Below are 14,840 nucleotides of genomic sequence, written 5' to 3' on the forward strand. Positions count from 1 at the left end.
CCCGCCATTGAATTCCATGCATGGGGGAGGGCCCCGCGGTTACGTTGCTAAAATGGCCGCCATTTAAGCGGCTTAGGTGAAAATAGAGGCCGGGCTAAATTGGCAGCTAAACTGGCTCCACTGGATTTCATCATTAGCGGGACATCTGCAAGTTTGGCGAGGCCAACCGCCCCACTCGGGGCGCTATCCTGATGAATAGATATAGACCGTCGGATCACGTCGCGTTTGCATGCACGAGATGGACCGTCGAGATGGAGTAAAAGATGCCCTTACGATGATGATAGCCCTTCCGCTTCTTTATTTGATTGGCCTTTGTCTTCCACAGCTTCGCTCTCGCCTCCTTTAATTCTTTGCCCTTTCTCTCTGCCTCAAAGCTCAACCTCTCCGTGAGCGCCATTACTCCACTCCCCCCCCCCCCCCCCCCCCCCACACACACACACACACACATGCGTGTCCAGACGCACGGTCCGTGACTGTCACACACGCTTACTGTGCTTCTTCCCTCCCCTCTCAGGCTGCACTCCACTCCTCACTGTAGTCAGTGTATTAACCCCCCCTCGTCCCAGATAGTTTTTATTTCCTCCTCTCCCCTTCAATTTGCTTCTCTCGCGCGCTCACAGACACATATAAATCCTTCACCTCTCTTTCTTTCTCTTTGGGCTAGGTTTTATTAGAGGCTTCTGTGGGCTTTTACCCAGCCTCTACCGCTCTCTCCAGTCCCTTGCTCTCTCTGTTGCTTTGCTTCTCCACTCCACATACCTCGCTCTTTTTCTCATGTATGTGGGTGCAAGAAACATTGCATTAGTTATTTTCTTAGTGATTATTTGGATACTTCCATGACCTATGGTTTTTGTAGAGGGATACCTTGTTAAGTATTTTGCTGGAGTAAAAAGGTATGAAGCCAGTAGGGGAGACTGTTACACTCCCTAACCGCAGCTTCGGAGTAGGAGGGGGATTTGGTGGTTTTGGTAACATGCTATCAGGGGTTATGGTGCCGCCGCGGCTTTTGTCCTCTCTACCTATCGAATTACAGGGCAAAAATGTCTTCTCTTCATCAGGCTTGTCTCTTGCACCGGTAAGAAAGTGTGGGAAGCCAACGCTTATCATGGGACCAATACAAGTCTGTACTTCTAATGGAATTGGGTTTTATAATCTTAGGGTACATATCCAAATATGCGCTAAAATGATTGTGAGCATGGGTTGAATCTACTTATCAAATTAGCTTAATTTGAAGACAATTTTCCTAATTTGAAGACAGTAGTGTATTTAGAGTGCGGTGGGGTAGAGCTGATTCTGTGCTTAGCTTAATTAAAGCTGCTAATCCTTAGATCTGGAGCTGCGTAAATGGCAGCCAAGTGGTGCTGAAGGAGGGTTCCTTGATGGAGCTCAAATGGCCGAGAGCGAGTATGTGGCTAAGCAGAAAGAGAACGAATCAGATAGTAAATCCAGCAGTGAAAATATGGAGGGGGGCTCAGGCGAGGATCATGAGGTTGCAGACCCGAAGCCCACCAAAAAGCGTTACCACAGGCACACGCTTCATCAAATTCATGAGATGGAGAGGTGGGAACGTCTCAGTCTTTATAAAAGAATGATTATTGTCGCAAAGCCCTCACTCTCATATATGTCTCTGCTGCATCTTTCAACAGGGTTTTCAAAGAGTGCCCTCACCCAGATGAGAAGCAAAGGCAAGAGCTCAGTAAAGAACTCAAGCTCTCTCCTAGGCAGATCAAGTTCTGGTTTCAAAACAAGAGGACTCAGATGAAGGTGACAAATGAGGCTAAGGCACTAACAAGACTATTGCTTGATTAGGATGCTTTAATGGCTTACTAATGAGCGTTTTGTTATTAATGAGTTCGTTCTTGGGGGCGGTTAGTGAGAGCTTAGTGGTGCATTTCTAGGCCCATCATGAACGCCAAGACAACGGTGTTTTGCGAGCGGAGAATGAGAAGCTGAAAGCGGAGAACTTTGCATTGAGGGATGCCGTGAGGAATGTGTCTTGCCCCAGCTGTGGAGGGCCAGCTAATTTGGGAGAGATGTCGTTTGACGAGCAGCAACTGAGGATCGAAAACGTGAGATTGCGAGAGGAGGTAAGATTGGGTTGAGCTCAATCTAGAGATGCTGCTTATCAAGGCATAATTTAAATGTATCTGAAGCTGAATCTAGAAAGTCTGCTATTTAAGATGTTAATTCGATATCTTGCAGATAGATCGCATCACTGCAATGGCGGCTAAGTATATTGGGCGGCAAGTTCAACAGGCTCCTCTCTCTGCATCTTCTCCATCAGGATCAGCTGCTAATGCCCTAGATGCGCTACAAGGCTCACTGCACGCCTTGGGCGGTAACGAGCTAACGGCCGGGCCGACGGTTGCGGACATAGCCGCCCGCCCATTTGGTCTCACAGACGTGGAGAAGCCCCTTGTGGTTGAGCTAGCGGTAGCGTCTATGGAGGAGCTCCTGCAAGTCGCCCAAGCCGGAGAGCCTCTCTGGGTAGCCGACCTTAACAACCCTGGTGCCGAAGTTATTGATCACGAGGCCTACCTGCAACGCTTCCCTCGAGGCATCGGCCCTACCCCTCTCGGCCTTAAATCCGAAACCACAAGACACACAGGCCTCGTCATTATGAACTTCACCTCATTAGTGGAGACCTTAATGGATGCGGTGAGAGCTTCCACTTCTTTCTTTTTCCTTTTAACAATCCCTTAATCCACCTTCAAAACATCGTTAATAAACGCTTTCTTGTTGAGGTCGTTTTTGCAATATTTTCTTAGACAACAAACATGTAAGCAAGTTTCCACTAACCTTGCTTAACCCATCTCTCTTTGTCTCTAACAATGTCTTATTCCATCTTCATAACTTTATTAATTAAACACTCTCTATGTTTTCTTAGGCAATGAACATGTATGATTCACTACTGTATTAGAGAAGTTATTGCATTGTTATCTTCATTCAAGGGTACCATATATTTTTTGAACGAGTCCTTGTATATCTTCCTTTACATCATTTTGACATAAATTAACCCTTTTTTATTTATAATTTTTTTTTGCAAAAAGATCTTTTAAAAAACGTCACTTATGTATTTCGCTGTAGGCTAGAGGAGTCCAATCCCTATACTACATTGTACGAGAAAAAAGATTGTGTAAAACCTTCATCTTAAATTAAGGATTTTAGGGTTCAAGAACATTCCAAAATCTGGAGGAAACCTTTATCTTAAATTAAGGATTTTAGGGCTCAAGAAATTTCCAAAATCTGGAGGATTTTCTGTTACGACTTTAGACTTGTGGTGGGTCTGAGACCTCAATTTTAATATTTGAAGGTATTTTTTAGAATTTGAATTTACAATTGTGCTTAACCATAAATTTTCTTCTCACACTGTGTAATGACGTCTAACCCATGTACCTACCCGAGGAGCCTTACATCTGCGCCATCGCCAGGCTACATGCCAGTGGACTTGTTGTGGACTTTTTTAAGGCTGTAAACAGAGCCAGAGCCCCGCGTATCTGACGATTAGGGCTCACACGTGGGAGATCTCTTCCTAAGAACCATGTGCAGCGAAGATGGGGCCGTGCAATGGGCCGGGATTATGTCTGTAACCACCATAATTTTATCCTTAAACCTTACCCTTTTTTAAATGGGCCGGGATTATCTCTGTAACCAGCGTAGTTTTATCGTTAAACCTTGCCATTTTTCTAAACGGGCCGGGATTATGTCTGCAACCACCATAATTTTATCCTTAAACCTTACCCTCTTCTAAGTTACATAACAAGCTGCTTAGTTTCATCAAATTTCGACCTATCAAATGACCTAACTATTATTTTTCTGCAGAATCGCTGGGCCGAAATGTTCTCTGCAATCATCTCGAGAGTGCGAACGGTGGAAGTGCTTTCCACGGGCATTGCAGGAACTTATGATGGGGCTATCCAGCTGGTGAGTTCAGACCCATTACTCACTTGTTTGGTTTTGCCTTACTGGTCGTTTTTTTTAAAGATTAATTTTGCTAAACAGCAATGTTCTGGGGAAATTAATTTTACCCAACATTACATCAATCCTTAATTTTGTGAACAAGCATTTTCCCAATTCAATTATCACAAAGTCTTTTTTTTCTTGTTTCATTGAACAAGTTCTAGGCTAAGAAGATTTTTCCATGGGCACAATTAAGTCCGCTTCTTTGGTTTTTTTTGGGTTATACGCCCTGGATTTTGAGATTATTGAGATTTCTCTTCTCTAAAGCTTGGCCACCCTGGATTTTGACATAATTGAAATTTGAGATTTCTCTCAAAAACTAGGCCATTGTGATTAAAATGAGATTTTGAAATGGATTAGCTTGGCTATTATGATCGACACGATGTCCGTGGGAATGCAAGGCTATCTCTATCACGCGATATTGTGCAGATGAGATTTTTCTCTAAAACTTGCCCATTATGATCGACACGACTTAAACAAAAAGTGCGTAGGAATGCCTTTTAATGCATTTTATCTCCTTCACTTGAGCGTAAGAGAAGCCTTTAATCTGAACTTATCTTTCCTAAACCTTGCCTATACATGCATTCGAAGGCCAGGGTTCACGCCGAGCAGGCCCAAGTTAGCTCCACTCGGTCTAAAGCCTGCTGGCATTCTTTAGTGGTGTTTTTTTTGTTTTGATGGTTTTTTTTGGCATTGCAGATGTATGCGGAGTTCCAAGTGCCATCGCCACTTGTCCCCACGCGTGAGAATTACTTCCTGCGCTACTCCAAGCGCGTAGATAATGTATGGGTGGTGGTTGACGTCTCCATTGACAGCCTGCGTGGCAACCCCCCTCCAGCCCTACTCCGTTGTAGAAGGCGCCCCTCTGGTTGCATTATCGAGGAGATGCCCAGTGGTTACTCTAAGGTAATTGCATTGAAAGGATCCTTGATACTTTACTAAGACTTAATCTGATTTTAATTTACCTTCTAGAGCGATGATAATCAACCTTCCAAAGGTTAACTCGTGGTCATTGCATTGAATGCTTTACTTAGCCTTCATTGAATGCTTTACTTAGCCTTCATTTGATTATAATTTACCTTCTAGAACCTTAATTTTATTATAATCCTTAATTTGATTTTAATTTAGCTTCTAGAGCCTTAATTCCATGATCGTTAACCTTCCTGAGGCTAAACTTTATTTGAGCTCCACGATAGGTTTTAAAATGCAATGAAACATCGTGAGTATGTGCTATGTTAGGTCACATGGGTGGAGCATGTGGAGGCTGACACCAGAGCTGTCCACAGCCTTTATCAATCTTTTGTCAGCTCTGGCATGGCTTTTGGAGCTCTGCGTTGGCTGTGCATATTACAGAGACAATGCGAGAGGATTGCTACTGTGCTTGCCAACAACATTCCATCTCGAGATTTGAGCGGTAAGCAATGTTAGAAAAATCATGGTAACTAACTCTATATAATGTAATAATTTGGGGTGGAGTCAAAAGACTTAAAATTGCACACATACTCGGGCAAAGCTATCTTGCTTTTTTTAATTAAAATAAGTTGCATCTTTTTAAAAAAAAGTATTCTAGTGTAAGCTTCCTGTTATGAGTGGATTAGATCCCTCCCAATTAATCAAAATATTAAGTAAAAAGACAAACATCCGCTCATGAGTGGATTACATCCCTCCATTCAAGGATGTCAGAGTATATAAGAGCCTCCATGGCTGGCTTCTCTTGCAGGGAGACTACATAGGATGTAATAATAATTCTTTCTATATTGATACCAAGTTTTACACCTATTATTGGACACTGATGACGTTAGTCCATACTATGTATGATGAGTTGATGGTTTATTTTCTTGTGGATGACTACCATAAGGTTATAAATTGCATTTTTTTATAAGGTCAATTTGGGCGTGTTCTTGGATTCATCTAGGTATATCTTTATGTTGTATTAGTGGACATACAAATTTCACATTGTGAAATTTTCGTGGCAGCCAGTTGATATTGTGTTAATTCTTTCTATCTTTAGTGGTGCACCCTATCAACTACCTTTTTGTTGTAATAATTCTTTCTATTTGTTATGGTCCTTAGTGTTAGGCTTCATTATGGTTGAGTCTGCCTTATATCTTTGGAGCTTTGACAAAACTCAATACGCAGACCTTTGTATGAGTGTATGCTCTTATGTGTGTGTGTGTGTGAGGTGTGTTTGGGAGCATATATTGATACCAAGTTCTACACCCCCTATTGGGCATCGATGACGTTAGTGGGGATGTCGTAATATGTAGTATGTAGGCCATACTATGCATAATGGAGTTGATGGTTTATTCAATGAGGTTATAAATCACACTTCCTTATAAGGTGAATTTGGGCATGTTCTTGGATTCATCTAGGTATATATACATAGGATGTATAGGAAAAAGCCACATTAGGTTCCTGTAATGCCAAGTGACTCCGTTGACTCCTCGGGTGAAGAAGGGTACAGAGGAAGGCAGCATGGCACTGCTGCATGCTCACTGAATCACCTGTCACCGAGTGCTCTAAGCACAGATGACATCCTCCGTGTCCTTACAAAGGAAGCGGGCATGGCACTGCCGCATGCTCACTCAGTCACCTGTCATCAGCGCTCTAGGCACTATCCCCTCCGGCGAGGAAGGGTCCGTGCCTACACTGTCAAGTATGAAGGAAGACAGTGTGGCCCTGCTGCATGCTCTCTGAGTCACCTGTCTAGGCGCCCATGTTTGAATAATAATAAGTGTTAATGTACATGCAGTGATTCCTAATGTTTAGGCTCCCATGTTTGAATTAGAGGTTAATCAGGCTTCGCTTGATGTTAATCTACATGCAGTGATCCCTAATATGCTTAGTCACCTGTCTAGGCTCCCATGTCTGAATGACAGGTTAATCAGGCTTTACTTGATGTTAACGTACATGCAGTGATTCCTAATGCTGAGGGGAGGAGGAGTATGTTGAAGCTGGCTGAGAGGATGACCAATAACTTCTGCGAGGGAGTGAGCGCTTCTACTGCACACACGTGGGTGACACTGGCTGGGAGCGGCGCAGATGATGTGCGAGTGGTGATCCGCAAGAGCGTGGACGACCCTGGAAGGCCACCAGGCATTGTGCTCAGCGCTGCCACCTCTCTGTGGCTACCCGTGTCCCCAGCCAGGATCTTCCAGTTCCTCAGAGATGAACGCTACAGGACAGAGGTAAAAGCTGAAACCCATTAAGTTTTTTTTGATTAGTAGGCATATTTTGGAGTGATTTTGACTACTTGAGAGGTGATTAATTCGTAAATTTTCCTGCGTAGTGGATGATTTATGTTTAATGATAGCAGGCGTTAACAGTAATTTTTTGTTCCCAGTGGGACATCCTTTCTAACACCGGTGTTGTCGAAGAGATGTTTTACGTTGCCAAAGGACAAGACCCTGGCAACTGTGTCTCTCTGCTCAGAGTCAACGTAAGTACCAAAGCTCCATCTCGTCCGCAGCTGTTACCATCTGTTATTTAATACGTTTTCAAGACTTCATCGAAAAGTTGTAGGAGGCTTATAGCATGGAGTTTTTTTCAAGTATGGTTAACTTTTACTCGTTTACTTTGTATTGTAAGAACGTTGCTTCATTGCCTTGTAGTAATGAGCCCTCATCGCCCTTATGTTTACTGCTTGATTAGCTTAATTATTAATTTTGTTGTGTCCTAACCTACGTGATTTTTCCTACAGCCCATCAATTCCAATCAAAGTAACATGCTCATCTTGCAAGAATGCTGCACAGATGAATCATGCTCGGTGGTGGTGTATGCGCCTGTCGACATAGCTGCCATGAGTGCTGTTTTGAATGGGGGTGATCCTGACTCTGTTGCTCTCTTACCTTCTGGCTTTGCAATCCTCCCAGATGGTCCCCAAAGGCGCCCTTTGTCTCTAAACAACATGCCAGCATTAGGTCCAACACCATCAGCAGGAGCCCCCTCAGGGGGCTCTTTGCTTACAGTGGCCTTCCAGATCCTTGTTGACCATGTACCCACTGCAAGACTATCACTAGGCTCAGTTGCCACAGTGAACAAGCTCATCTCCAACACCGTGGTTCGCATCAAGGGGGCCCTCGCATGCGAGAATGTGTGACATTTGGGTGCAAAGCTATGGGGCTGCTGTTCTTTAGGGTTATTTTAGATCTTGCAGGCTGCCTATATCTTATGTGAAAAATAAAAAAAAGACCCCATCAAGGTATGGTTATAGGTCCTTGTATGTAGATTTGTGTTTTTGCTCTACTACCACTACCCCACCTATGGATGATTGAGGGGAGATCAACACTTTTTAAGACACAAGCTCAGCATTGAGAAAGGTGTTGATATCTCCCTCAAGCCTTAGGATTTACCAATGAAGAGAGAGGCCTTGAAGAAGCCCTTATCATAAGGAGTATCAGTAGTATCAGTAGTATTAGAGTAACAAAGGAAGGAAGAAACAGTCAAGAACGCACCACAAACACCCTTGCCAAGTGGTAAAGTATCACTTTTTTTTAAAATCACTCTGATGTGGAGATCCAAATTGCAGTCAAGAAATGTGCCAAACTTGGGCACATCAACAGCAGTTTTGATCTTTCACCATGTCTCACTTCACCACTATGCAAGGGAAGTGGCTCGGGCATTGACTTTATCCCCACTCCTACCCCCCTCCATCATCACCTATGTACACGCTATGCCTGCCAAAGATTGTACATGGTTTTTTTTATAAATCAAAAGAAATAACTTGATGGAAGTTTCTTTTAATAAGGTCTGAGCTCAAAGAGGTTATGGGTTGGTTTGTCTCAATGCCTTGCAAACTTTATCGAATTCTCATTAATGTGCTGCATAGTTTTTATCGAATTCTCATTAATGTGCTGCATAGTTTAAGTTTAGGACTAGTAGAATATCTTGATGAAATCTTCCTGCTGAGCATAATGCCTTGCAAACTTTATCGAATTCTCATTAATGTGCTGCATAGTTTTTATCGAATTCTCATTAATGTGCTGCATAGTTTAAGTTTAGGACTAGTAGAATATCTTGATGAAATCTTCCTGCTGAGCATAATGCCATGGATTCGACTCAATATTTCGCACTTTATCTATTGCTCATCACTGCCAATCAGTGCACTGCATGGTCCAATCAATGGACTTAATGGATCGAAGGACTTAGTTAATGATGCTTGATTAATCATTAATGACATTGTCTATGCTTTAAAGAAGTGTCGTGACTCCTGAAGCATGGGATATAGTTTATAAATACCCAGAACTCTTTAGATAAGGGAAGGAAAGAATCACAACTATGTCAGTAATTATGAAAGAATCTATCATAAGTACAGTAATAATGAAAAAATATCTTAAGTATGTCAATAAGTATGGGATTTTACATAAGTAGGGGATTATGTCGGAAGTAATGAAAGAATCTATCATGAGTGAAGCTAAATAAGTGTGGATGGATCTGAATGGGCACAATAAGCAAGCCCGAGTACCTCATGCATAAATACCAATGAAGGAGAAGGCGGTCGTTTCAAATGCAGCCCACTGATTATACGTATCAATCCTCACATCCTTCAGCTCATTTTGATGGTCCACATGCATGCCAACAGCCACTCCTCCAGAGCCCTGACACTAGGTTGTGTAGATTCAGATGTGCTCTTTAGAAATGTTGAGCAACCTTTTTTCAAGCTCATCCCCACTCACTTTGACTTCAGTTTTGACTTCAGTTAGAGCTATGAAGTCAAATCTACCTGGTTTTCTCAGCCATTGTTTCACTAGTTGGACTTTTGAAAGGTCAGCCAGTCCCTTAACATTCAGAGTGGTGCATCTCATTTGCCTTTTTTTTAGTGTTGACCTTTTTAGGTCCCACTTTGGAGGCAGCTTGAGGTGTGGTAGATCCATCTTGAACATGCATTCTTTTCAATTCCTTAACTATCTCCATTTCTTTGGGAATACCATTTTCAATGTCAGACAGAGACTGATCAGCCCTGTCTAATGGGTGGAATGCTCTCATCCTAATGGGGGATTTCAATATAGTGGAATCCAAAAATGCCAAGCAAAGAGGTTTGGGTCAAGTCATAAAAGGGGTTGAGCTCCAAGCCTGGCAACGCACTGCTAGTCACTTTGGGCTATGTGACGTAGGAAGTATTGGTGAACACACGTGGCATAATTATGCCCATGGAAACTTGACCAGGAAAGCTAGATTGGACAGAGGATATATTAGCAAAACCTTGGGTAACTCCTACATCAGATGTGAATGTAGAAATGATGTCTCTACTTGCCTCTCACATCACTACCCCATTATATTAGTGTTGGACAACAATGACAAAAAGATCTCTAATCAGTGGTTTGACACGAATCTAGCCCTATTTAAAATGCCTATTGTGCAGGAGGAAGTCAAACGAATCTGGATTAAATTCTTCAGATGTGGTCTCACCCCTGCAAGGGCATGGAGTTTGGCCATCAAATCTACCCAAGCCCTATTGATATGCATCAAGAAAGAGGTAACCAAGAAAAATAGTAGAGACTTGGCCATCAAATCTACCCAAGCCCTATTGATATGCATCAAGAAAGAGGTAACCAGAATCAAGAAAAATAGTAGAGACTTGCTTTATATGAAACTAAAAGAGTTGGAGTGAAAGCCAACAAGGAAGACCCTGCAATTCAAGAAGCTGTTCTTAGTACTAGGGCTGAAATTAGGAGAGAAGAGGAGTTATCCCAGAAGCAGGCCCTCCTATTCTTTAGAGATTGGTGGGCTGGGAAAGCTGACCTACCCACTCTTGAGATGTTCAAAATGCTGAAAGTCAAAAAATGTAAGGATGCAATTCCTACATTGCATAACCCTAACGATCCGGGTAACTCCTCTAAGGAAGAGAATAGAATAAGAGTCTTCAAGCACTTTAATAACATATTTAGTAATGGGGGAGGGGTGACCAAGGACCACCAACTAAAATGCATTAACCTCATAGGGCTAGCCAAGAAGCCCCAACCATTCCTGACACACTAGCTAAAGAGCTAGAAAACAATATCTCCAAAGAGGAGATTGGTAATGCCATAGACTGCCTAAAGGTGAGGAAAAGCCCAGGTGTTAATGGCATGCACTCTAAATTCTACAAGGCCTTCAAGGATATCTTGTTCGACAGAACAACAACATATATAACGTTCCTCCGACTCCACCTCTTGATGGCAAAGCTGGTATGTGCGGTCTCCCTTACTGGCGGTGTGGCAGGAGACTGTCTCTTTTGGGGCATTTCCCCTCTCAATCAATGAGGGTTGGATAAAACTTATCCATAAGAAAGGGGAGAAGAATGATTTGAGCAATTGGAGGCCTATTATCATGTTAAACTGTGAATACAAAATATTTGCCAAGGCCTTAGCTCTAAGGCTGTCCAATCAGCTGAAGAATTGGATCAGACAAATTGGATCAGACAGGAGCAAAAGGGATTCATCAAAGGAAGGTACATTCTGGATGCCATTATCACTTTGTGGGAGGGCATGAAGTATGCAAAAAAATCTAAACATGACTACATCTTTTTCAAAATTGACTTTAATAAAGCCTATGATAGGCTCAGTTGGCATTATGTACTAGAATCCCTTAAACATATGGGTGCATCCAGATGGTGAGTACTCTTTTTGGAAATGCCACTGCTAGGGTGAATGTCAATGGAGTGCTTTCTAGTTCTTTCTCCCTTACCAAATCTATCAGACAAGGCTGCCCTCTAGTACCCCTCCTCTATGCTATTGCTGCAAATGGTCTGAATTGGCTGATTAATGATAGGATGGACAAAGGGGAAATGGATGGCATCTCTCTAACCAACAATAAGCAGTTCTGCACCCAAATGTTTATTGATGATACTAATGCTATTGCTGCTCATAATGAGCTAAGCATTAGGTGCTTCTTTTGGGAATGCTCGGACATTTATTTCAGGGCTTTTGGATCAGTTATTAACCATAAGAAAATAGGTATGAGGACTCTCATTGATAAGCCTCCTGACTGGCTGATCCAAGCTGGTTGTAAGGTCTTGGAAGAGGCAGTGATTTCATATTATTGGGCATTCCCATGGGCTTCAAGGTCACCCTTAAGCAAAGATGGCTATGGGTGTTAAATAAGGTGGAAGGGAAATTGGCTAGATGGCAGAAAATGCATCTGAACCTAGGGGCAGAAAGATGGTAACCATTTCATTATCCCTTCTATCATCTATTTTCTCAGCTGTTGGAGACCTCCTGAATTTGATTTATTGCAATTCATAAGGTTATGCAGGAACTATCTATGGGAAGGGGACCCTTGGATTAGGAAAATCCCTAAAGTCATGTGGGTATGGTGCTGTTTGGAAACAGGTAAAGAGGGCCTTGGTATCAAAGATGTGTCCAACCTAGCTAATAGACTGGCTGCCAAATGGGTGTTGAGAAGCTTTCTCTACCCCTCTAAAGACTGGGTGTGGTTGATCACTAGAAATCTTGATCAATTCCAGCTCAAACAATTCCCTAAGTGGAAGAACCTCCTCCCGCTCTCACAATTATGGCAAGCAAATTCATGGTGAAACTGGTTGGCAGCCAGTTGGTCTATTCGCTTTGGTCGGCTTGGAATGCTGTTAAGACTGACCTTATCCTTTCTGAGAAACCTAGCTATACATGGGGTATACATGGGAGAGACTCCATCTAGTGGCCAAGCATTCCCCTCCCCCTAATTGATAATGCCCAGGCTGAAGCGCCTTTGAGGATGCACAGGAAAGGAATCTGCTGCCTGCTGGTGGGATATCTGGGACAGAGACATCAAATCTTGGATGTCCAGAGCTGATTTGATCAGAGACTATAATGTCACATATGTAGAATTAGACCTGATTGGGGCAAGAATTAGCTTATGGCACCAATCAGACTCCTAGCTGCTATCGATTAAAGATATGCCAATTCACAAAGCTTTCCAATAGAAGAGTCAAAAGGGACTGCTTCCTATCCCCCCCAAATAGGGGACTACTCCTATCCATTGCACTTTAAACAAGAGACGGGGAATCCTTCTGGATAGAACACAATGGTATTTTCTGTTTGGTAAGCTATGGAATAAATATGTGGAACCAAAAAAAACGTGTCTAGCTTGGTTGATTATGCTCAAAGCTATTTGGACTCAGCTTAAAGCCCTCATACTTAATATGGGAAGTGCCACAGATGCAAGGAGGCTGAGGATGACCTACTCATATTCATGCATTGCCCTATTGCAAAGGAATGCTTCGAGACATTGGCCAAAGGAATGCTTCTTCGAGACATTGGCCAAATGCATTCAGTTATGGAATGGCTACACCCTTGGCTAGAAAAACATGTTACTTGGGAAGGCATTGGTTGCACTTTGGAACTATGGGCTGTCTTGAGAACTGAACTGTTATGGTGCTTGTGGTTATATAGATTTGATTTCATTTTTAACAGTATGCCTACTAACAGCTTCAGGCTGAAAGAGAACTTGATACATGCAGGTGAAAGATTCATACAAAGACGGTTGAAAGATCTGGACTTCAAACTTCTTCATCTGCATAAGAAAGCTAAAGGAAGATAAGTGGACCAGGTAATACAGAAAATTCAGGAACTATTGAAGATGAGAGAATCTGTCATCTCCAAGGATGTGATGCTTATTAAAGCACTCTATTTGTTGTAACTGCCTCCTCTAACTTCTTAATATAACCTGCCTTTATTTGAAAATAAGCAAGCTTGCCTATTTGCGAGGTGGACACTCTGACAAAAGGTGAGATTTTCAATATGGGCCGAGGCAGAGAACGCTTACCCTATCCTAAACTATTCAACCTTTAAAATACAAAAAAAATTATGTTTGTGTCTTCAACCTTAAGAATATATAGGTTTGTGTCTAAAATTTAGAGAAATTTTTAAAATAGTGCAATCTTGTGTGTGCAAGAGAAATCAACTCCTCGGCCAATTTGTGTAAGTCCACCATTGCATGCAAGAAGTTCTCTTCCACATCATCATATGCAGGCTCCCCACCATCAGCAAATGTATCACCAAAATGGCTTACATGGTACTGATCAATTGCTACGTTACAAACGAAAGATCCTTCTACAAAAGCACTGAAGGCAAGATGGAGATGCATGGCCTAAGAAGTTCTCTTCCACATCATCATATACAGGCTCCCCACCATCAACAAAGATGGGAAGCCCACACACATTGACATGATCACAACACCAACTACTCAATAAATCTATAAGCTTCCATGGCAAGGCACAAACGGACCGTGCCTTGCATGGACCCAATTTCATTAATGGCTTCCACAATATTTTGTGAATACATTCTTGCTGGATGAGGGGTACTTAAAACTTCCATGGCTAGTCATCATCCCATTCCACTGACAGCAAAGAATGAAGATTGAGAAGAATCTCAATTTCAAGTGCCTGCACTTGCATGAACATTCCACACTAAAAAATCAAGTGTCTTGACGTGGATTTTTTCGCCAAGGATTGTAATGGCCCGTAGGATGTGTGCTTCACACAAAAAAAAAAGTCACTTGATTTCTTTGGTGTGGTAAGCCTGTAATTGCTTAGTTCTTGTGGGGGAGAGAGAGAGAGAGAGAGAGAGAGAGTGCAAGTACTCTTTCTTACATTACCTCTACTAATGAAGTGTATTATGGATATATGCTATACACTAATGGATATACTCTATATAATATACTCTTAGGCAATATCTATTCATTAGCTATTTTTAGAGTCATCTTTCAACAATAGGTCTACTAAGTCTAATATTTTACTAAAGTATTTTTGTTATGCTAGGTCTACTATTGTTATGCTTTTTTCAAGAAGCTACAAATCTCTAATTTATAGATAATCAAATTTATGTTGTCAACCATCTTCATAGCAATAGGTCTATCAACCTCTAATCTTTGACTAAGCTAAGCCAATCTTTGTATAGGTTTAT

General features: G+C 42.1%; 1 protein-coding gene across 2 annotated transcripts; it reads left to right on the plus strand.

The window, feature by feature from the left end:
- The first annotated feature begins 300 nt into the window (after nt 1-300).
- Nucleotides 301-8,703, plus strand: LOC147604265 (homeobox-leucine zipper protein HDG2-like). Of its 2 annotated transcripts, none has more exons than XM_086795380.1 (11): nt 301-1,075; nt 1,352-1,560; nt 1,647-1,764; nt 1,899-2,087; nt 2,203-2,658; nt 3,823-3,924; nt 4,660-4,866; nt 5,200-5,374; nt 6,877-7,148; nt 7,304-7,399; nt 7,661-8,703. In XM_086795380.1, exons 1-11 carry the CDS (start codon nt 896-898, stop codon nt 8,057-8,059), a joined length of 2,403 nt encoding a protein of 800 aa, XP_086651506.1. In that variant the 5' UTR covers nt 301-895; the 3' UTR covers nt 8,060-8,703. The 2 variants fall into 2 exon arrangements, with proteins under 2 accessions (XP_086651506.1, XP_086651507.1); XM_086795381.1 differs by having other exon boundaries at nt 525-1,075; nt 1,329-1,560.
- Nucleotides 8,704-14,840: the final 6,137 nt, after the last annotated feature.

The sequence above is a fragment of the Cibotium barometz genome, chromosome 62 (genome assembly GCF_041138505.1).
Source record: "Cibotium barometz isolate CiBa-2024 chromosome 62, ASM4113850v1, whole genome shotgun sequence".
Taxonomy (NCBI): Eukaryota; Viridiplantae; Streptophyta; class Polypodiopsida; order Cyatheales; family Cibotiaceae; genus Cibotium; species Cibotium barometz.